Below are 24,117 nucleotides of genomic sequence, written 5' to 3' on the forward strand. Positions count from 1 at the left end.
GTCAGATGGTCTGTAGACATTGGACGCTGCCTGGGAGGTATGTGTGGAGGGGTTGCTGTAAGCTCTAGGCAGTAGCCATGTTGGATAATCTGTCTTACCCACTTGTCTGTTGTAATGGAGTTCCAGACAGGCAGGAACTGTGTTAGTCTACCCCCTACAGGAGTGGAATGCTGTGGGGGGAGCGGAGGGAAGTCATTGTTTAGTGGCGGAAGAGGATCTATTGTTGTTGTTACCTCGACCTCTTCCCTGAGTATTATTGCCTCTGTATCCTGCTCTATAATATCCCTTGTTAGAGGATGTTTGTGACTTGAAAGATGTGGTAGTGTCTGCTCCAGTTTGTTTGGAGCCTCCTCTGTAGAAGAGGCGACGAAAGGAGCCTCTAGCTGGTGTGGACTGTAAAGCCCCCCATAGACTTGCCAGTGTCCGTGTCTTTTTTCATTTTTTCTAGTGTAGTGTCTATGTCTGGGCCAAATAATTGGTTCTGATTAAATGGCTGGTTTAAAATGGTGGTTAGCACTTCTTGTTTAAACCCTGAAATGCGTAACCAGGCCTGTCTCCTAAGTATGACACTGGTATTCACCGCTCTAGATGCTGTGTGTGCGACATCTAGTGCGCATTTTATAGAGGCATTGGATATTAACTTGCCTTCTTGTATAAGGTCAGTAGCTTGATCTTTATACTGATCTGGTAGGTGCTCAAGTAGTTTCTTTAATTGATCATAATGAGCCCGATCGTAACGAGAGAGGAGGGCTTGTGTATTTGCTATGCGCCATATGTTTGAAGCCTGTGCAGCTATTCTTTTACCTGACACATCAATTACTTTGGATTCCTTGTCAGGTGGGGGTGCTTCGCCAGAAGTTTGAGAATTAGCCCTCTTCCTAGCATTGGACACAACTAATGAGTCTAGTGGTAGGTGTCCTTTAATATAGACTGGATCTGAGGGTGCGGGTCTATATTTTTTCTCCATTCTGGGGTTCAATATTCTAGTGCGTACAGGGTCTTTGAATACCTCTGGAGCATGTTTGATTACCCCTTTAATCATAGGAAGAATTTGAGCCGACTGCTGAGACTGCTCAAAGGTATCTAAGAGAAAATCTTCCTCATTGTCATCTGAATGCATGGGGACTCCATGGTATACATCAGCTCTGTTTAACAAATGGCCATAACCAATGGTATCTTCCGGAGGGGTAGGTTTTGATGGGTATGATTGTGGCTCAGGAATGTCAGGCACATTTTGTAAACTCCCACATAGACACAGTTTTAGTGTTTGGAAAGTTCCACACACCCTCTTGTACATGGTATGAACAAGGTTCTTCTATATCGTCCCCTCCACCCAAATCATATTCATCATCATTCTGCTGAGGCGAATGTGATGATAATGGAGAATGGAGAGGAGAGATTTGAGGTGATATGTGAGTAAGCAATATACAACAACAATTAATACCTGGGGGTCTGAGAACAAGTAAGTGAGTCAGACAAATAGGACCACTATACCAAGACTATACAAAACAGCATCAGTGAGAAAAAGTTGGTAACTACAGGCCAAGTCAAGGCTCAAGAGTATGTGGAGAAAAATATAGTTCCCATCAGAAGCCACACTGTACCGCCCTCGTTGTCATCATTTGGGTTCTCCTTACCCAGGAGACGTAACGGCTCCTGATGGGAACTATATTTTTCTCCACATACTCTTGAGCCTTGACTTGGCCTGTAGTTACCAACTTTTTCTCACTGATGCTGTTTTGTATAGTCTTGGTATAGTGGTCCTATTTGTCTGACTCACTTACTTGTTCTCAGACCCCCAGGTATTAATTGTTGTTTTATATTGTGTTCGGGGCACATATCTGGTCGGTCGGTAAACTTGCCCTTAGACCCTTCTCAATTATCTGTTGGATGTGTGATATGTGAGTAAGAACAGGAGAAGAGGAAGGTATAGGAGAGGAAGGGTGCGTAGGAGAGGTTGCACAGTCCTTTTTCTTGGCAGGAACCACAGGTGTGGGTGGTGTATCTGCTGGTCTCTTCTTGAGAGGCGTAACGCCTACATGACCTGCGTTTGGGTCTATGTAGATCTTCTTTTGTCGAGGATCTGGTCGAAAAAGTTCTTCCTCTTGAACAACCTTCTTGGGTGTCGATTTTTTCGGTGCCGCGGAGGTGGTTTGGTTTCTTTAGCCTTGGTAGCTGTTCTAGCTTCCTGTGGCGTAGTTTTCGGTGCCGAAGGTGTTTTCGGCTTTGTAGGCATTGTTCGAGGATTTGGGCACCTCAGAATCAGGCTTTGTGGTTTTCGGCACCGAAGGTATAGAAGTGGACGGCTTCGGAGCCAGTGCTTCTTTCGGTTTCGGTACCGGAACAGTCTTCGGTTTCGGTGCCAGTACTATTTTTATCTTCGTTTTGGTTTCAGTGCTGAGGCATCTTTATTTTTCGGTGCCGATGGAAGAGGTTGCTCGGTGTCAAGGCACTGGAAGGCGTAGTTGATTTCTTCAGAGCCGAGCTCAAAGACGGGGCTTTTGAAGTAGGGGTTCAGTCTCGACTGGGCCCCTTGGGCGGAGTGCTGACCTTTGACTTCTGTTTGGGCAGTGTATGTGGTGCAGGGGCAGTAGTACTCACGCGCTGACCCGATGGAATGGAGTCATCTGAGTCGTCTGCCTCTGATACGATCTAGAGGTCAGATGAGTCTTCTTCGGGAACGAGCGGAACCTCGTCGTCTAAGATATCTTCCGGTGCTGGAGCTGATCTCTTCATCTCATGTCGACAGGCCCTCCGATCCCGGTTAGTTTTCTTCAATCGGAAGGATGCACAAGCTGTGCAGGTCGACTCGTCGTGTTCCAGCGATAGACAGAGGTGGCAGACCTCGTGGTGGTCGCTATGTGGGAACTTCGCTTGCCATACCGGGCATCTTTTGAACTGAGTTCTATCCATGTGGTGCAGGCCGCACGGCGTCGATAGGCCTAACGGCCCGCTCTGACGACCGGAATGGAAACGATGGTGTTGAAAAGTATAGTAGTCGATATCGAAGGTAGTTTGTAGAAGTTTCAGTCAATCAATCAATCAATAAATTTATAGAGCGCGCTATTCACCCGTGAGGGTCTTAAGACGCTGAAGGGAGGGGGTGCTGTTACTGCTCAAATAGCCAGGTCTTGAGGTGCTTCGTGAAGGTGAAGTGGTCCTGGGTTAGTCGTAGGTGTGCGGGGAGGGAGTTCCATGTCTTGGCGGCCAGGTAGTAGAACGATCTTCCTCTGGTTGTGGTTCTGCGGATCCGTGGGACAATGGCGAGGGCGAGGCTGGCGGAGCGGAGCTGGCGGGTGGGGGTGTAGAACAAGAGGCGGTTGTTGAGGTATTCGGGGCCCATGTCATGGAGCGCTTTGTGTGCGTGGGTGAGGAGCCTGAATGTGATCCTCTTGCTGACGGGGAGCCAGTGCAGGTTTCTCAGGTGGGGTGTTTTGTGGCGAGGGATGTCGAGGATGAGTCGTGCGGAGGCGTTTTGTATGTGCTGAAGTCGTTTCTGAAGTTTGGCTGTGGTTCCTGCGTACAGGGCATTCCCGTAGTCCAGTCGGCTGGTGACAAGGGCATGGGTGACTGTCTTTCTGGTTTCGGTGAGGATCCACCGGAAGATCTTTCGGAGCATGCGCAGGGTGTTGAAGCAGGACTATGAGATGGCATTGACTTATTTGGTCATCGTGAGGGAGAAGTCCAGGATGAATCACAGGTTGCGAGCGTGGTCCGTGGTGTGAGAGGTTGGCCTGATATATAATGTTCACTATTCTAGTGAGCACTTAGTATCAGTCCAAACAACCCTTATGGTGATAGGTTGTAAGTCAACCTTATAGACCAGCTATCCTAGTAGCGTGGATACGAGCAGTCTTCGGGCTAAACTCTAGAGGGCGTGTTAAGCCAGCTGTTATACCATCACATATACCCCTTGAACACCAAGTGAAAGGACACCACACAAGTGTTATGAAAATAAACAGTGTATTTATTTAGATCACAACAGCCCTGTACTCTTTATGAGGACAGGGTACTAAGCACACAACAAAACTCTTACGAAAATACTTTAAGTTGCACAATTTACACAAATGCCCGAGGGGCACGAAAAACCATATACTACAAAAGTGGAATGCGAAATTACTAGCAGGTAAGTACTGTACTAATAGGCTTTTGAATCGCTAGGACTACGTTACTGAACCTTCAGATTACTAGTAGGAGGCCTAGGGGACTCGGGTGCAGAGTGTGCACTCTCACGCGGGATGCGGGACAAAGTCTATGGTAGCTAGATTTCACAAAGTTAGTGTTATCGGCGAACCCGACTAGATAGGCTGAAAAACGAAAAGGATCTGGACCCTTGGATAGTGAGGCTATGCTGGGGCACCGAAATGCCGAAGTTACCTAGCCCAGGGGCTGCAGCTGCATAGGTCTGAAAAGACGTCGGGAATCCTCGTTGCAGTCTATGGAGCCTGAAGAAAGAAGTTGCTGGCAGGCGACCAGTGAAGATTGTTCGTTGGATCCAAACCTGGATCGAAGATGGATGACACCTGAAAGCAGAGGGGACCAAGTTCTTAATCACTAGCCAGTGATTGTGTGGGCACCAGGATGGCACAGGGCGAAGTCACCTCGACCAGGTGAGTGGGCGACGCTGGGCTCTGCAGTCTCACGGACCAGGAGGCGTTGTCAGCTACCAGGATGGAGGTGCGAGCTGTCCCACGATGGTTGATGCTGTCGACGTAGCTGGACCCAGGATTGGGGCAACAAGTCTTGGCAAATTCAAGCCCACGCGGTGGACCTAAAATGGCATCTGGAGTGGACCAGGAGGGTCCGGGGTGCTCCTCTTTTGGAAGGGAGCAAGGGCCAGTCTGGCGCAACCAGACCAGCAGAGTTGTCGTCATTGATCGTCGTCGAGAAGGCCACAAGCCAGCGGGCTAGTAGCCAGACAACGCGGTGAGCAGCAAAAAGCAGAAGGGCCCCACGCAGATCGTGGAGATGCTGGGTGGCTGGACTTCGGTGCTGGAGCTGCTCAGGGTCGGGGCTTCTCGGACCCCAAAGCACTCACTAAAGGATCCCTCGGCGGTCGTGCTGGATAGAAGTCGTGCAGTTCTGATGATGGCCGGTCCCTCGAGGTCTCGTCGCACCTACGGTTCTCAGCTTAGCTGTAGAGGTCGGTAGCGGTCAGAGGTGCCAGGGAAGCCGGGTCTCGTCGTGCTGGTCGGTCGGATTCCTGAGGAAGGACGTGCAGCAAACCACGGAGTTCTTAGATGGTGCCTGCGGATGCAGGGTGACTGGTTCTAGCCGGCAGATGCGTAGTGAGCACCGGGGTGCCACTTGCAGTCACCTTCCTGTAAAGCCCTGCCTACCCAGGATACACAAAACCCTGTCTGGGATGGTGCTAGCACCGCCCCTGACAGGAAACCCTTTGTCCAAGCTCCCCTCGCTGGAAGGACTCCCAGCTGCAGGGGGTCAGACTCGTGTCTGTGGTGGCAGCATCCATTTTGTGGAGCTGAGGCTTCAGTTAACTTTAACCGGGGTTCACAGTTACATACATGTCGTGTCCCTCTAGAAGGGTGGAATGCTAACCCCGTCGCCAGAATTGGCGAGGGGTTAGTATTCCAATTCGTATGACACCTTACTCGACATGTTTTGATAAAGCAATACCAGAGATAGCATTTAACCGCGAGGATTATAATGCACTTAAGAGTATATGGTATGCGTTATCATGGAACAGCTATTAGGACTTGGTTCCGAAAGCTGCAAACGGGCTCAGCTCATGCCAGAGCACCATTCCAAGCACTCTGCCTTCAGGATTGTCAAGGCCTGCTATAGGAGTGACTGATAGAAGTCTGTGTGTCCATTTTAGGGTTAGATATAGGTATACTATATCTAAAGCAAAGGGTGATTACACCACCTTGCACCAGCTGTCGTGCAGCCAGTTGTGTCAGATTTAGATGGCCATCCAGGGGTGGCATAATACATGCTTCAGCCCCTGGTAGGCCCTGGGTACACCTATGCCCTGAGTTACAGGGTCTGATAAGGTGGCCCAGTCCCAATTGGATAATGCACCTAAGGTACACATGTCAATTTAGTGAGAGAACAGCTAGGCTGTGGGTCTGATTGGCAGGCCCACAGCCAGAGAAAGTCGTAAACCAGTGAAACAAAAGCAAAAAATCTGGGTGATCATAGGATTGCAGACCCTACTCTCCTACACGTGGGTGTCAGTGTGGTTGGTGCCCAGCGCTGTGGGCATCCAGGAGTCGTCCCAGGCGTATGGAGATTGTCGGAGGATGAGGATGAGGACCTCCGTTTTGTCTGAGTTGAGTTTCAGATGGCTGAGCTTCATCCATTCCGCGACGTCTTTCATTCCTTCCTGGAGGTTGGTTTTGGCGGTGGCTGCGTCTTTGGTGAGGGAGAGTATCAGCTGGGTGTCGTCGGCATATGAGATGATGTTGTGATTGTGAGCGATGCGGCGTGGGGGCTCATGTAGATATTGAAGAAGGTTGGGCCGAGCGAGGAGCCTTGGGGTACGCCGCAGATGATCTTGGTGGCCGTGGAGCGGGAGGGAGGTGGACTCTCTGGGTTCTGTCGGAGAGAAACGAGGTGATCCAGCCCAGGGCTTATCCTTGGATCCCAGTGTTGTGGAGGCGGGAGGGTGCGGTGGCAGACGGTATCGAAGGTGGCCGAGAGGTCTAGGAGGATGAGAGCGGTTGTATCCCCGTTGTCCATCAGGGTCCTGATGTCGTCGGTGGCTGTGATGAGGGCGGTCTCGGTGCTGTTGTTGGCTCGGATTTGAGGTAGTTCTGCGCTTCGAAAATTGCAGAAAAGTCGTTTTCTAGCCGGAGCGTAGAAACTTTCCTCCGAACCCAGTGGCGGAAAAAAACAATCAAAGGATGGAGCGGAGGCCCATGCGCAGTATTGTCCAAGGGAGGAGTCACCTATCTCGGGACTAACAAAGACTTCTTCCAAGAAGACAACAACCTACAATCATCCGAGCTCAACACCAGGTGGCGATCTAATGCTAAGTGTACAATCTGCAGCTCATATGCCTCGAACAGCAGTCTTCAGAGTTTACAGACTAAGAGGACAGTTGTAAAGAAGCTCAAAGGGAGTGCACATTAAGAATGTGAGAACCAGGTTCAAGTCCTACTGTGGCATTACGAAGGGAATAGGAGGAAAAAGGTGAGTAATGCCTTTAAGGAATCTCTTAACAACTGGAGACTTTCAAAGAGAGGGCTGATCAGGGTGCCTGAGAAAGGCAGAAATAGCAGAAAGATAGCCCTCGATAGTGCCCAGAGCAGAGTCCTGCCGGGCCAAAGAAAGAAGGAACAGTAGGACTTCAGAAAGAGGGGCAGAGAGGGGATCAACGGCCTTTGCTGTGCACCATGCCACAAACTTGTTCCACCTGCAGGTGTATAACAACTTAGTGGAGGGACGACTGGCTGCCAGAATGACATCACAGGCTTCAGGAGGCAAGTCCAAAGGACTCATCTGCCGCCGCTCAATCCCCATGCAAAGAGGTGGAGACTGCACAGGTTTGGGTGGAGGACCGGCCCCTGTTGCTGCAACAGAAGATCCTCCCAAAGAGGCAGTCGGATCGGGGGATCGATAGTCCTACTGAGCAGCTCAGGATACCAAACTCTTCGACCCCAGTCCGGAGCCCCAAGAATGACTTGGCCCGGTCACGCCGGATCTTCATCACTCTGGGCAGAAGTGGTATAGGCGGAAAGGCATACAACAGACCGCAACTCCACTCACGACGAAAAGTGTCGCCGAGCGAGTGTCTCCTTGGAAATTCCGAAGCGCAGAACTGCTGACATTGCTCGTTCTCTTCAGTGGCGAATAGATCTAACCAAGGCTGTCCCCACTGTTGAAAGAGACCCTGCGCCATGTCCGAGTGAAGATGACATTTGTGATCCATCATGCACCTGCGGCTGAGTTCTACCGCACTGGCGTTCAGTGAACCTGCCAGGTGTTGAACCGCCAGAGAAATTCCCTGATTTTCGAGCCATGTCCAGAGGAGCAGAGCCTCCTGACATTGGGTCCACAACCCAACCCCACCCTGTGTGAAGTACCACATGGCGATGGTGCTGTCTGAACACCTGCACTACTCTCCCCTTGACAGAGGGAAGGAATGCCTTCAGTGAAAGTCGGATCGCCCGGCGCTCCAGAAGGTTGATCTGGAGCCTGGACTCTGCCGGAGACCTAAGGCCTCTGATCTCCACCTCTCTCATGTCGCCGCGCCATCCCAGGAGGGACGCATCAGTCACCACTGTGTGCTCCGGTTGGGGAAGGGAGAGGGATCTGCCATTGACCCAATGCCCGTTTGTGGGCCACCACTGCAGCTGTTGTGAAGTGTCCTCCGAGATCTGGACATAATCAGACTGGTTCCCCTGATGCTGTACTCACTGGAACTTCGGGCCCCACTGCAGAGCCCACATATGCCACCTGGCATGATTGACAAGCAGGATGCAGGAGGCCATGATGCCCAGCAGCCTCAGGGTCATCCTGACTGAAACCCAGGATAGAGGCTAAAAGATCGGAATCAGAGCCTGAATATCCTGGACACGCCGTTCGGGAGGAATGACCCAAAAGTGCGTCGTATCCAGGACCGCTTCGATAAAGAGGAGCATCTGAGAGGGAATCAGGTGCGACTTCGTCACATTGATGAGAACCCCAGCAAATGCAGGAGGTCAGCCATAGTCTGGAGGTGGGAGATGACTGTCAGGGGAGTGCCCGCCTTTAACAATCTGTCGTCGAGATAGGGGAAGACTGGAACCCCTGATCTGCGCAGATGAGTTGCGCCCACCGCCACCACTTTTGTAAACACCCGAGGGGCGCTTGTAAGGGGAGCACAGTAAACTGAAAGTGCTCATGGGCTACCATAAACCGCAGGTAATGCCGGTGGGCAGGCCGGACGGGAATATGGAAGTTTGCGTCCTGCAGGTCCAACGCTACCATCCACTCACCAGTGTCTAGGGCAGACAAGACCTGAGCCAGAGTTAACATCTTGAACTTCTTCCGGAGGAAGCGACTGGCGTCACAGAGGTCCAAGATAGGACGCAGGCCCTTGTCCTTCTTGGGCACCAGAAAGTAGTGGGAATAACGACCACGCCCTACTTCTGGTGCAGAAAGGCGCTCGATGTCGCCCTTGGCCAAGAAAACCGTGACTTCCTGTTGAAGAGGCGACAAGTGATCCCCTGAAATGCTGTGGTACTGGTGTGACATGGCTGGAGGGGTAGTCTCGAAGGGGATGGAGTAGCCCCTTCTGACTATTTGTAAAGCCCACCTGTCCGAAGTGATGATGCGCCAGGTGATGGCGAATCCTGCCGCCCACTGGCGCTTGATGGGCCTGAAAAACCAGACTAGGTAGGTTTGGAGGCAGTGGTGGCCAGGTTGGAGGTGGACTGACCCGCCTGCTGGCCCCCTGACCCACCTCGGCAGGTCCCACGGCCGCGCTGATACTGTTGCTGTGCAGACCTGTGGCTCTGGAGCGAACATGTCGGGCGCACCTTACGTGGCCACGAAAGGAGCAAAAAGCAGAAGGCAAGGGAGGGCATATGGCGGAAAGGCCCAGGAACTTGGCCGTAGCACGCAAGTCCTTAAAGCGCTCCAACGCAATATCTGTTTTGTTGCCGAAAATGCAAATGCCATCAAACGGCATGTCCATCAGAGTGTTCTGTACATCGCCAGAAAAAACAGTTGTTCTTAGCCAGGCGTGGCGGCGGAGCGCCACGGTTGTGGAAATCGCCCTACCTAGCGAGTTGGCAGTGTCAAGGTCACAACGAATGGTGAACTTGGCTGCATCCCTACCTTCAGCAATAGCTTGAGAAAGCACTGTCCGGGCCTCCTGCGGACTTTGAGGCAGCACACACGCCACCGTATTCCACACAGAGTGGGAATAATGGCCCAAGAGGCATGCGGTGTTCACCGACCGCAGCCCTGAACTGGCGGAAGAAAAAATCTTCTTAACAAAATGCTCCAGTTTCTTGGATTCCCTGTCCAGAGGTAAAGTTGGGAATGCGCTCGGGACACAGAGGCTTGGACAACCAAGCTGTCAGGGATGGGGTGTTGGGAAAGGAAAAGGGGGTCGCCAGGGGGCGAGCGATGGCGTTGGGCCACGTTCCTATCCACAGGAGCCCCTGTGTTGAGCCTGGACCAGGTGCCCAAAAGAACATCTGAAAGTGCATGATTAAAGGGCAGCAGTGGCTACGCAGAGGTAGCTGCCGGCTGAAGCACTTCTGTCAGGAGGTTAGTCCTGACGTCCACTGTAGGGAGTTCTAGATGGAGGGCCTCGGCCGCTCTATGCAACAACACTGCATAACTTTCACCCTCCTCTGTAGGCACGGTAGGAGGAGTGAGCATGCCACGGTCAGGAGAGGGTCACATTGTGCTGTGAGGGTCCTCAGACCCTTCCCAGTCCTCCCCTTCCTCTGAAGGCTGATGGACAGGCCGAAAATAAGGATGCTGGACAAAGGGATAGAAACCCCCCAGCATCGGAGTCGAGCGACGCCGTTCTGGCGCAATATCCACATCTGGTCTGAAACCGGGGGAGGAGTCGTCAGTCGGGATGGACCTTGAAGGTGGTGGTGCCAGTGGGGGTGTCACAAGGTCAACCGGGATCCATGCCTGGATCCAAGGGGGGCCCAGCGAAGCCTGAGCCGCCGACAGTAAAGGGCTAAGAACCACCAGCAGGGCCCGAAAGCGCACTAGAGGGGCCAACGGCCCAAAGAGGCGAGCCATGGCTGACAGACATACCTGCAGCTGGGCCGGAGACACAGACGGGCCCGGGGCGGGCAGGTAGGCCAACGGCGACTCCGTAGGCCTTGCCAGAGCCGTGGGGGAGGCCCTTCCCACACCCTCAACCGCGACGGTTGAGGGGAAGTCAGAGAGCGATGGCACTTCTTCGACTTTGTGATGCTTGGTCTTACCTGATCCAGAGTGCGAAGGCTTCGATCCCGACGAACGATGGTGGTGGCTCCTCGACTGGTCCCTCGACCTCCCACGGGACAAGGACCTTGAGCAGCGTGGAGCCGGCTGCTGGACTTAAAGTCACTTTCGGGATCGCTCCTGTAAAGTCTTCGGCTCCATGGCCCTGCAGTCGGTGCATGACTTGGGGTTGTGGTCGCGCCCCAGGCGGTAGAGACACATGCAATGCGGTTCCGTCACCGACATCATGCGATGACAGTTCCCGCAGGATTTGAAGCCGAGCATCCCTACGGCACCAGGAGTCTATCAACTCGAAAAATAGAGACAAAAAGGCCTCGAAAAACTCAAAGAGTGACTGGGGGTACCACTCTCTACTGATCTGCGCTTGCTGGCAGGAAAAAAAAAAATATATGAACACCAGCACACGTAGGTGGCGTCCAAGTAGCTGCCGCAACGTCATCTTGGTGACCACGACGCCAACAACGGATGCAGAGCTGCACAGTGCCACCTTCCGACGCGCAGGTATATTGCTGACGAAAACTTTCCGGATCCAGTCTGACGCCTATCATTAACGTGTTTCTTTCAGATATATAGTTTTAGGAAGGTAGTCGTTTCTTAGAACAGTCTATAATTCTAGGGGAAAAGTCTTTGATAGGTTTTGAAGGGTGATCAAAAGACTGAGTGTTTGCCCTTTTGAAAGTATCCCAGTGCCCCTGCATGGATCAGACAATACTCAAATATTCATGACTTCTACCAAGATTAGATGATGCAGAATTAGATTTTAAATGAAAATCCCTTCCAAAGCATACAAGGAACTAGTCAAATATACATAGATTGCATGATAATCTTTACCCCCACAACACTAATACATACAGAGACTCTCTGATCGAGACAAGATAAATTGTTTTCTTACTTGAATAAACCGATGCTCTTCTTCAAATTCTTTTTGATCATCTTCAATCATTCTAATTGCTGATGCTATTTCAACAAAAAATATAAGAACATTACAAGTTGCACACAACAGCCTCACCAGAATTACTTGAAGTGCATTCAAAATATATATAATATGTATTTCCAGTTTAGACACACAAACACTATAAACACAAAGTTCTTGAAGTGCCATACACAAAGTAGTTCACTTCAGGATATGCAGAGGAAGGGGGTTATATATCGGACATGAACAAATCGAAGACAAGTTACACAAACTAAGTAAATGGCAAACAATTACTGCAGAGCATCCATCTAGCAGGTTGAAACATGATCAAATATTATCAATATTAGAGTCCTCCCGAATAGATCATCAGGGTTGTTAATAGAGATATATGTTCAACAGATATCTTTTTATTTCCATTTTGATGGCGGAAGTCGAGGAGTTAGTTCTGACTGTGGGTGGCTGTGAGTTCCATATTCTAGTGGCTAGGCCAGAGAATGAACGTATACATATCTCCATCCAGAACTCGTTGCATTCTAACTTTATGTGCATGACCGCCATACTCACAAGCGCACATGCAATAAGTAATATAGACACCACCATTGTGGAAATGCCATATAAAGGATAGAAAGGAGTAATTATTTTCACTTGAATCAATTGCAACAATGTAATAAAAAAACATATATATAATAAACGGTGTTGCTTGTGCCAGCACCACTAGAGGTGGTCAAAAGACTTCTGACTGGTTTTCAACACCAATCTATGAACATCTGCAACATCAGTCTACATACCGCGTTTGGATCTAGTTGGTGTCTCCTTTTCTTTCACAGGCATGATTTAGGTCTTCAGCAAGTGAATTTGACTCAAATATCCTGCTTTGCTTCCTGTGGAGCTAGCTTCACTGAGATAGCAACAGAGGCCTATGCATGGGAGGGAAAAAGTGGATTCTGCATCCCATAAATTGGAAGATGCATAGGCCCTTCTGCAGCAAATTAGACATCTACTTATAAAAAAAGACTATGACTACTTTTCTCCGACTAGAGTGCTCAGCTTTAGATGTCATTCTGACACAATGCTTTCCAATTGCAGATTCCATGACAAACTCAAAGTTCCACACACAGAAGTGGAGCTAGTACATTATGGACACAATCAATGTCCATCTGTCACAATAATTCAACCACAATGTAGTTTTGGTCATGAGTAGGAAAACAAACTGAAATAAATATAATCAGAGCTGTTTGACTGACATGCTGGCATATCCTACTGGGCATTCCAGTATCAAGACCTATGTGGCAGAGAGAAGGGAATCTAGCAGCAACAATCATCATGAATTCTGTAATGCAATCTTGCATTCAATGGTCAGTGCAAAAGGTAATGTGATATAGAAGGAAAGTGGTTCTCCCTGGTCAAATGAGCGCAGGAAAAACCTGCCCATGCTGCAGGCTTCAGGCTTCAGTATTTTCATAAGGCAATACATGCCATGTAAAATGTACTGCTTGTTAGGTTATACAATCTACAGATCAGAAAGATTGCCCCTTAACACGATCGATGCTAGTGTTATTTTCCTCCTGTGCTGAACATTATTTATTCCCATTGTTCATGACGAGCTCAGCTCGTCATGAGTGTATGGAGGTGTACATCATGACGAGCTGAGCTCGTCATGAGCGTCGAAGGAGTTAAAATGGATATAAACTATAACTTTATCACTGTAAATTGGTTAAGCTTTGAGAAACTTTCAAATACCTTAAGTTGATTACTTGTTGAGAACTCAAAATGGGAAGTTATGCAATTAACTGAAACTAGTGATGTTTGTGACCACTATCAATTCAGTGTCAAATTCACACACCATAAAAAAATCCAGAAGTCGTTTGGACTAATTGGTTAAGTGAATTGCTGCCTTGCTATGTAGTTAATTCTAGTAAGCATGGCATGAACCAATGCATTGTATACCCTAACCCCCCCCCCCCACCATATCCATAACATCTACAGGGCATTGTCTGCAACTATGTTGTGAAAATACTTCACATTCAAGATACTTATCCACTGGGCTTGGGCTCTTTTGCGTACTTGGCACATGGCCTGCAACTAAATCTTGCCCTGGGCATAGTACCTTGCCCACAGTAAAACAACCGACTAAAACCCTGGCGGACATCGAACAGAGATTCACCATTAGAGGTTATGACAAAGATATAGTTAAGAAAGAAAGCCGTAGGGCATCCAAATTGGAGAGAACAGAAACACTGACACACAAGAAGTCGGAGGCAAACACCAAAAGGGAAATGATTAAACCAATACTTCCTATGGTAGCAATAATGGTGACATAAGTAGGGTATTGAATAGACATTGGCACCTATTGAAGGAAGACAGTATCCTTTAACAACACAAAAATAAAAAAGCAAACAACATTCCAAAGAGGTTAGACACTTAAGGGTTTGATCAGTCAGAGTTACCCAGGCACTACCAGAATGCAATATAGCTGGTTAGCACAACATAAAAGAGCCTTCTTTAAATGTGAACACTTTTCGATCTGCAGACTGGCTAAAGAAACCAGATTTAGCTATAACACTTGTTTCTTTCACATCACCAATAACATTACATGATATGTTGTCTACATTCTGATATGTAGATGTGATGATATATGTGGGAAGTACAATAAGGATGTTGAAGGATAGGATAATGGTACACTTAAGAGCAGTAAAACAGGGAGACCCAAAGTATCCCTTTGCCTTCTGCACGCTTACATGTGACAAGCAAACGCAATATAGGACTTTTTATCCTCATGGGCTTGAAATGGTTCCCCGTAGAGAGAGGGGTGGTAATCAAGAATTGCAGCTGAGACGTCAGGAAGCAATATGGATTGTGCGCTGAAAAGCAGTAGATCAAGGATTGAACATTGACCGAGAACTACACCATTTCTTAGGTGATTAATACCTATTAAGCAGATGTGCTCTTCTTAATAGTGTTTGAATATGGATTTCTCTGTTTATCAATGATGCATTTGATATGTAGTCATTACCTATTTTAATGAACAATAACATTTGGTGTGGCATCTGTACGATATAATCTGTTGACATATATATCGCACACATATGTTAGAACATGAACTTGCCCACCTTCTGTGATGACCATGTATTTGATATCCCTTTTGCTGGGGTACATAAACTGTTAATTGTTTTTGTAAATATACACAAGTTTAAGCTTCATGTAGAATATTGATGTGATGCATATGAATGTAATATGGCCTGCTTTGACTGGGCCGATGTAATGATGTATAGGAATACTGGTACCAATGCAAGAGCAACTTTGATGCATGAGCATGTCTAATATCAGCAATGTAGAGACCAGATAATCTACTCCGCCTATTATTCTCTTTCACCTTCAACCCCTTTATATACTTGTTCGCATAATTATATGTACACTGCATTTTCTTTTACAAAACTTTAACTAATACTTCTCAATGACCCGAACTCCTTTTTCATGCATGCTTACATACATCTAATGATACGACATATTCGGTAATAGATTAAGGTATACTGCTCTTCTTAAATGACTCTTATCCCGAGAGGACTGGCTGACTTAATGGAACTTGTATTTACGATATTAGAATATTGAATAGTGTAGACAGTGCATCCATATACTGCAGGTAGCCACTGGTATTGCAATAAATACACTATGGAAGAGATATCCTGTTACTACTTATACGATTTCCTGGGGATTGTAAGTGGCCGCTGTATTTCATTTACATGATCGCACTCTGTTTCCGATCCTGACAGGACTGGTTGAAATAAAGGAATTCGTATTTGCGAGATTAGAATACTGATTTGATGTAGATAATGCATTGATATGCCACAGGTAGTCACTGGTATTGTAATAAGTATACTGTGGAAGAGATTTCCTTTACTTTGTATTTGATTTCCGGGGATTTTAAGATGGCCACAGTAGATTTTTATATGGGGGCACCCTGTAAAGTGAGGGATGTCATTGATTTCCACACTTTTTAAAGTTGAGAAAGATGGCGACCAGCCTTCATGCGGATTTTCGGTCTATCGTACTCTTCAGGCCACGGAACACTACAGACGCACTTGCAGGTCTAATAGTGAGTATTTGAATGAAGCAACATGCTTTGGTGATGAACGGTGCACAATAGCTGGTCATTTTTATGATAGGGCCCCAGTGGCACGCCTGTAACAATGTTTAAGTCCCCTATTAATTAATAGCTTACATATAAGATGTTGAATCTGTGTGTATATATATATATATATATATATATATATATATATATATATATATATAGATATATATATATATATATATATATAGATATATATAGATATATATATAGATATAGATATAGATAGATCTATATATATCTCACATGCCAGTTGCACGCTTGGTTATTTGCATTATGATGAGGCGATACATTTAGAACAGTGTGCAATATACAGCTGTTTATGTCGCTCAGCTTTCACGGCACTCATCCACCTTGCCAGACCTTTCATGTCAGCGCACATTATGAACGGTACCAGAGGCTGCATGTTTATACGTTTATATATTACTGGCCAGTTACACGCGTGGTCATTCGTAATATGAGGAGGTAATGAATTACAGCTGCCCAGAATTTATGCGCTTCCTGTGTACGTTTTGTTCAGGGACTCCATGAGTGCCGATAGACATAATTAAGTTTATACAGCTCAGATATGATATGCTCATCAATTTACACATTGTTCTTACCCCCGGTCGATGGAGGTTGCTTTGGAATAGAGATAGTTGACAGTTTATTGCGCACTTGCATGATGCCTCATTTCATTTCATTACGAGGTGATTGATATTATTTGATTCAATATATTTTGTGAACCAGAATAGCGCCTCACAATTTCTTTTGGATGATAAAACTAATATTGGAATGTGTGATTTACTTGTAAACAAATTCTGTTGCTGGTAACCCTACACCTCCAATTAGATTTTTACTTTTACCTTTAGATTTCCCAACCTTTGGTTCTGAGACATTATAATCAGGATATACGGTAATAAATCGGCCTTTTAACCCCTTCCTTTCATTGGGTAGGATAGTTTTTTGGGGTATAATATCTACTAATAGATGCTATTTCTTGCAGAATATGTATTACGTGTGCATCTGATACTCCGGATTCTAATAGTACTTCATTCTAGTTGACATAGTGAGTACAAGTCCCCCATTCTCCCACCATTCACGGTTCTAAATAAATATCACATGGCACTGCATGTCTTCACCTTTTATACACAATTACACAGCGTTGGGCATGATGAGACCAAGACACTCTAGACTTTTAGATTTTTCCATGATTAGTTTAAATATAACCAACAGGAATCACGAAATCTTTCTGCACTCCCAATAGACACACTTTGGTGAAGTTTCGAGGTTGAGTGATTTGGGTGACGGTTAGAATACCAAAATATCGAACATAACTCCTCCTGATCAAGTGAAATGTTTATGTCGTAGATGTATTACCCTGACTAAGTCTACTGTGACTGAAACAGTTCTAGACGAAACATGTGTTCTCATATGGGCATCTCCAAAGACAATGGAATAAAAGGCTTCCGAAACTGTGACCTCAGTTTAAAATTCTGTGTGCTTGGAGAAACTGTGATCACAATTTCTGGACTTTCTCCTCTTTGAGATGGAATGATTGGCTTCCTCTCCTCCTGAAGCACCAGATGGACAATTTCTAAAATTATATATTTCATTCTCTGTACCTTCAAAACAAAGTGGTAGAGTGCACCTGTTATACCTAGCCATTTCTCGTCTGTTTCACACAGTAACCAAAAGGTCTTTGGCAGCACTGCTTTATAAAATAAGCTAAACCAAAATACTAAAACAATTAAAAAAATAAACAGATGGAAGACAGTTAAGTAGATACAACAATTCTTTCAATATAAGCCCAATACAAGAGAGTGTAACTGAAGTCAAAGTACCAAGGAAACAGCAGCACTGAAGAGAGCCTATACACTTTTTGTGTTTTGGCTATCTATTAGCTTAACACAGCATAAACACAACAAAAAGTGTTAACTCTTTTTTGCTGCGTACAGAACCTTGGGATTAGGTTTTTCCAGTACTTATAAAGAAATTTGCTTTTACTTCCTTTGTTCCCTCTTCATTCGTATAATCAATTAGTCCTTCCTTATTTGCTCTTTACTCCTTTCTTTGTACACTTGCTTGAATTTGTTCTACAAATAACTTCTTTATTTCGCGTTATTGCCCATCAGATTTCTCAGAACTCAAACCCCTGTTTTCCGTAATCCAGTCGTACTCCATGTCAAGTAAGCGCATGGCTGGAGATCCGGTTGCAACTGATTAAGATTTGATTGTAGTAAATACAGTGATGGTGGGCATTTAACAGACTTTCCTGCTGTTCTGACAGTTGACTAAGATCGGCTGAATGAACATTTTCTATTTGAAACAGGATATATATATAGTGGGGTGCTTGTTGCTCTGTTATTACAAACCAGCATAACACTGTCCTGTTCTTTGTCTCAGGATACCAAGAAATAACTGGGCTAATAAATGTATTAGTGTCTGTTCTGGGCCTATTCCTGTTCTGCCTGGTCATAGGGGAGTTGGGGTGCTAAGGAATTAATATGCACACTGTAAGCAACACTGACTTCGGTGACCATAAACTGCACTGCTGTATAAAGAAGCAGCTGAGAAAGTAAAGACATTTAATAATCTGCCGTAAGTCTTGGGTCATATGCCTGTTCATATCCTGCTGTAAAATAACTATTTTAAATTGTTAGGCCATACCTATTGCATTCTATGTTTAAGTGTATTTGAAATCCAAGACCAGGACAGATTACCAAGGATTTTTACCAATCATGAAAACCTTTGTTTATTTGAAAGCAATATAGAACTGTGTTCTTATCAGGCATTAGTAAGAATTGCACAAAGCTCTTTGCCTTCATTTTTTCCAGAGTGCACTGTTCTAGTGCATTTTCTGTCTTGGGGGAAAGAACGAGCACAGCTCAATATGTTGCCATTAAATGCAATCAGACGGATTTATAAAAGTAAAGCTCCTATGTGCCAAGTCTTGTTTCAGCAATATAAGTTTTAAGCTTTATTTGGACATGGAGGAAATAGAATTGAATGCTGAACCTGGCGATCCTGAGGCAGTCTCATGAACACGGTCTACTTAACTGAAATTGCGCTGTCTGCAGCAAATACTAGAACATAGATAAATGGTTGCCTGTTCATGTTTGAGCTGTACCATCTACAACTTGCACACTAACTCGTAGTTCAGCGCTAAAACATCCATCACAGAAAAGAGCATACAGGCAGGGGTAAAACATACATTGTTTGACATAAGAGGGTGGAAAAGCAGTATAAGTGTCGAAACATCCAGTGTATCCTGGTTTTGACAGAAAAGCAAACATTTTTCACTGGCATTTTATCAGTTCTTATCGGTTAGAAAGGAAAAATGGAAACCCTAGATTTTTCCAACTGCACATTCCTCACCTTTAGAGTGGATACTACATTTTGTATTGAGGAGAACTATCCACCTTGATAGTGTTCTCTTCTGCACTCCCTTGTCTTTCTTTACTAGAGATCATCCCACAAATGTCTGATCATCCGAGAGATGGCCCAGTGTGTGATCAAGACTAATTAACTTCAAGTGTTTCCACTTGGCTTCTGCGCACTGTTGCCTAACCTTACCTTGGTTGGAGTCACAATTTATATCTGTATACTGATGCTCTACTACATCAACATTAAAAGAAAATACAATTTCCACAATATGCTACAATACAGAACCAGGAGGAAGGGATTATTGCCGCACTGACTAGCAGTTTCTTAAACACCAATCCTTGGTTCTTGACACAATACACACAATTGCCCACCTCCTAAAACCAGCCACCTATGTTGGTCTTATCTTTACATCAAGAACTTTTTTACACATATGTGGAGAGGCAACGTGTACAATGCAAATTTTAGCTTCAAATGCTATGCATTTAACATAAACGGACGACAGGAGTAATGGATCTCCAGATAGATGACTCATTTTCCAAGTGCTTTTATTATGATTCATAAAATCCACAGCCACGGCTGTGGATTTTATGAATTATAATAAAAGCACTTGGAAAATAAGTAATTTGTCTGTAGATCCATCACTCCTGTCGTCCGATTACGTTTAATGCATAGCATTTGAAGCTAACATTTGCATTGTACACGTAGCCTCTCCACATGAGTAAAAAAATGTCCACAATATGATTTACTTGTTAACAAAACAATCTTTTTCCTTTTTATTTTGTTTACATCACAAAAGTTTTCTTTTCTGTAATACATGAATTACATATACTTCACAATAAAAAAAAAATTTTGTATAACTAACCAATGCATTTCAGGCCCCATCGGCCCTTCTTCGGGTGCCTAATTTGAAATCTGTTCCGACATAGTGAGCTCCGGTCCCTGAAGTAATCTGGGTGTTCTATCGCAAAGTTCGGGCTGTTCCTTCAATATCAGTAATCCACAAATCTTTCCCTTTTCGAGGACACTTCTTGTTTAAATGGGAGATCCCGAAGTAATGTAATCTTCTTAACGGTATATACGTGCATACGCGGTAGGACGCAGTGTGTGATCAACAAACACACACTATCTGTATGCAGGGAACTTACACTTTTAAATGCAATGGTTTCAGACAAAAGACTAAAACAGCATTAAAGTGCCACCGGTTATAAAAGTCGCGTTGCCAGTCACTGAGGGATGTCTCACAAGGAGGGCCCCAAGCGGAGGGAAGGGAACTGCCTTGTCCACGCGAGGCCCTCTTTTTGAGTAGTTCCTCTGAGACTGTCAATATGTTCTTTAAATGTTAATGCGGTTTTGTTTTTTTGCTTGAAATCATTCAACATAAAAGTGTAATTTGATGTCCCCTGAATGTTCACATTGAATGCATGTTCCTAAATTCTGGCGTAAAATCCCTCCAAAAAAGTCTCCAGGGGGCCATGCGCTACGTAGCCATTAGCATTAGCGATTCTTCGCTGCCGCTTGCTAGCATTACATTTAGAGATGCAATTCTGTGTGAGGAGTACGAATTTGCAAATGCATTTTAGGAATTTATTCCAATCAAGAAATGAGCAAAAAATTCAGATTGCAAATTCTCCCAAGTGGATGGATCCCGCAACACACGGTGAATGGGTCACCAGGCTATAGGTTTACAATGGCGAAGCTGTTCCCCTGACTCATAACGCGGCTCTGCAACGGTGGAGCAGGAAATGAAGTCCTAATTCTGCACCTCCGCAACACCAGAGCATCAGTATTTAGCAGAGAATGATTAGAATTTTCTTTGTCCTGCGAGATATGCAAATAAGCCAAAGGCTTAGAACATGGGCTGCCTCTTATTAAGAAAGACCTTTCCCGCCCATGGTGTATTTTTCTCTGTGCAACGCCCTCTGGTAGCTTTTGTATTACAAGGCCAGTGCTTTTAAATTGTAAAAATATATAAACAAGTAAGTCACTGTTACTCATGAGCCCAGCATTATTTTGTGCACAGCCTCACTGGAAGTCAGGCAAAGTCGCCTGTGACGGGGGCGGAGCCGCGTCCGGACCGAAAGAGGAGGCAGGCAGAGTGAAAGCGTCTCGCGGCCCGGGGCTCCTGTGAGCGGTGGAGAGACACGGGGCCGCCAGAAGGAGGTTGCGCAAGTGTTGCACATGCCCGGTGCCTGCCGCGTGCGGAGAGCGGAGTCCCCCAAAATTGGCCTGGTAAGTTGAAAAGGGCTGGGGGGTTCTCGGTGAACTCGTGTGTGTGCTTGTGTGTATGCATGTGTGCGACGGCGGGGGGGGGCTGGGTGCACTCGTGTGTGCGCGCACGTGTGTGTATGTGTGGGGGGGGGGTGTCTCTGTATGTATGTGCGTGCGTGCATGGGCGCTCGTGTGTGTGTCTGTGTATGCGCATGCGTGTGTTGTGTTTTGAGCTTCCCAGAAGACAGCGACTGGTCACAGCGCGCGTTGGCGTGCGCGTGGCAGTTTGAAATCGCCTCCAAGGCGATGCACGCGGCCAGGATTGTCTCCTGGAAAGCAGACACGGCAACAATAGGTTCTCGGCGAGAACGCGCTTCCGCGCGCTTAGCCGAGACCTAAAAAGGAATCTAAACTGGCTATACTACTATTTCCAGTGTGCTTATTTAATGAGTTAGAAAAATTAATATAAAAAGGTACTCTTGGAAAGGGAAACTGACCTTTCAACTATTAACAGATTAGGGGAGGGATTATTGACCACTTTCAAAGACCCTTTGACTTTTAGGGAAAAAAGGGTTATGAGGCCTCCCCTAGCTCTGCCTGATCTACTTGGGGTGGCAGCAATGACAAAACTGGTGAAGCCATCCAACCAAAAACTAACTGCAGTATCCCAGGTCTCTTGGAGGGCAATGACTTCATGTCCGCAGACCAGACCAACCCAGTCATCATTTGTTCCCTTGCTTTTAATACCTGCCGCGTTCCAACTAAGTAGTTTACATACCACAGCCTCCTCCCGCTCAAGGGGTCCTATTGGCGGGGGCCGCACACAGGCTACTGGTCAATCAACCTCCTCCATGCCCTCCTGGCCTGATAGGGGTGCAAAGTGGTTACTAATAACTAACCCGCTGCCCGCTGGTACAACACCCACCACTTGGTCATGAGATGGCGGCACTGTGGGCTCTGGCTTTTGAACACGGCATTGGGAGGAACCCACAGAGGTACCCACAGAGGTATCCACCCTTAGGCGTGATTTCAAGGTTGAGCTCGTATTAAAGTGGCGGTGTCCAGTGTAGTCTCTCAGCGGGGGAGGATACAAAAAAAACAAGGTTACTGGTCTAACGTGGTCTTTTGCGGTTATAACAGAACCATCCCAAAAGAGTTTGTCTGCCACGTTAGGCCTGTTGAAGTTAATTACCACACAGTCCCCCATGGTGGTCTTGGCTTTTTTCCCCACCCACCCCACCCTCCTTGCGAAGATAAGCGAGTCTGAACAATCCTCCCCACTTGAAGAATCAGCATACCAGGTTTTTGCTTTATGTAAAGATCGGTGGTGGATTCGCGCTCGCCCTCTTTAAGCGGTGGTACTCCTATAAACACTGCGACCAAAGGGGCAGCAGCCGGGGGCAGGTTTAGATTGAACTTGTTTGGCAGTATTTTCCTGCTTAGAGGTGTGATTGGTTGCATCCGTGGGAGAGGAGTGGATGTATGGCCCACCTGGTTTGCGAGAAGGGCGCCTTGAGGGCACTGTCCGCCAGAGACAATGCCATCTGCCCCCTGGGGAGAGGCTAAGGTGCTAAGACTTTCCACTACTGTCCTACCCAGGCCTTGGGGCAATGTACCCTTCTTGAACAACTCCACGGGCGGGGAGTAAGAGTTGATGATTTTGTCCAGCAATGAGCATTTCTTAAGATCGGACAAGCATGTGTTCAATGTGTCGACGATATATTTTGTGATCCCTACTAGCATTGTCTCAATTCTGGCAACAAAAAGGGCCTCCAGTTGGTCCCCCAAAGGGTCAGGTAGTGTAGTTGCTGTGCACGCAAAAGGGTCAGGTAGTGTAGTTGCTGTGCACGCAGCTTTGAGTTTTTTGCCTCTGACCCTCTTTGGTGGTTGGGCTGCCGGCTGGGGGTGCTGCGGTGTGTCGACAGGAGCACTAGAAGCATTAAGATGGGTGAGTGATGTGGGAGTGGGACGGTGTTAGTGGAGATAGTTACCACGGGTTCCAGAGGTATAGAGGGAGCTACGCTCGATGGACCGACTGTACTAATGGAATGGGTCTCAGGAATGGGTGGCTCCACCAAGCCAGTCAATGTCAAACCAAGCTCTTGTTCGGCGTTGGCGATTTCTTTGGTAAGGGCCCCCACTGCAGACGAGAGATATGACAATATAGACTTAGAATGTCTGGGCATTTTAGCATTTTTTCCCTCATCACAGTTCGGAGTTTTCTTGCGCTTACCCATTTGTGGTAGATGATAGGATGTTAGAGGGGTGGCCCCGCCCCGCCTCCTTCTGCCTCGGACTGCCAAAGACTGCCCCGCCCTTGTCCCAAGCGCGACTCGCGGGGCGAGTGAGGGTCGCGGGCTATGAAGTGCCTCCGGGCGCGCTGGTGAGGTGGAAGGTGTGCGCCGGCCCCGGGACTGCTGAGTAATGTAGTTCCCGGATGGGAACTACCGCCGTTGCCCTCACGGCTCTCCCAGTCTGGCAAGCCGTTCCCCTCACGGCGCTGAACGCTGTGTGCACCCCATGCCACGGGCCGCACAAGTCGAGAAGGTTTCCCCCAGTGCTCGTCGGGGTCGTGGGCTAT

General features: G+C 46.8%; 1 protein-coding gene across 1 annotated transcript in view; it reads right to left on the reverse strand.

Moving 5' to 3' along the window:
- Positions 1–24,117, reverse strand: part of CEP192 (centrosomal protein 192) — a 1,919,503-nt gene that overhangs the window by 1,456,434 nt on the left and 438,952 nt on the right. The window contains exon 13 of the mRNA XM_086965571.1: positions 11,816–11,880. Within this exon, the coding sequence (XP_086821697.1) occupies positions 11,816–11,880 (65 nt within the window). The remainder of the gene's footprint in view (positions 1–11,815; positions 11,881–24,117) is intronic.

The sequence above is a fragment of the Lissotriton vulgaris genome, chromosome 4_1, assembly GCF_964263255.1.
Source record: "Lissotriton vulgaris chromosome 4_1, aLisVul1.2, whole genome shotgun sequence".
Lineage (NCBI taxonomy): Eukaryota > Metazoa > Chordata > Amphibia > Caudata > Salamandridae > Lissotriton > Lissotriton vulgaris.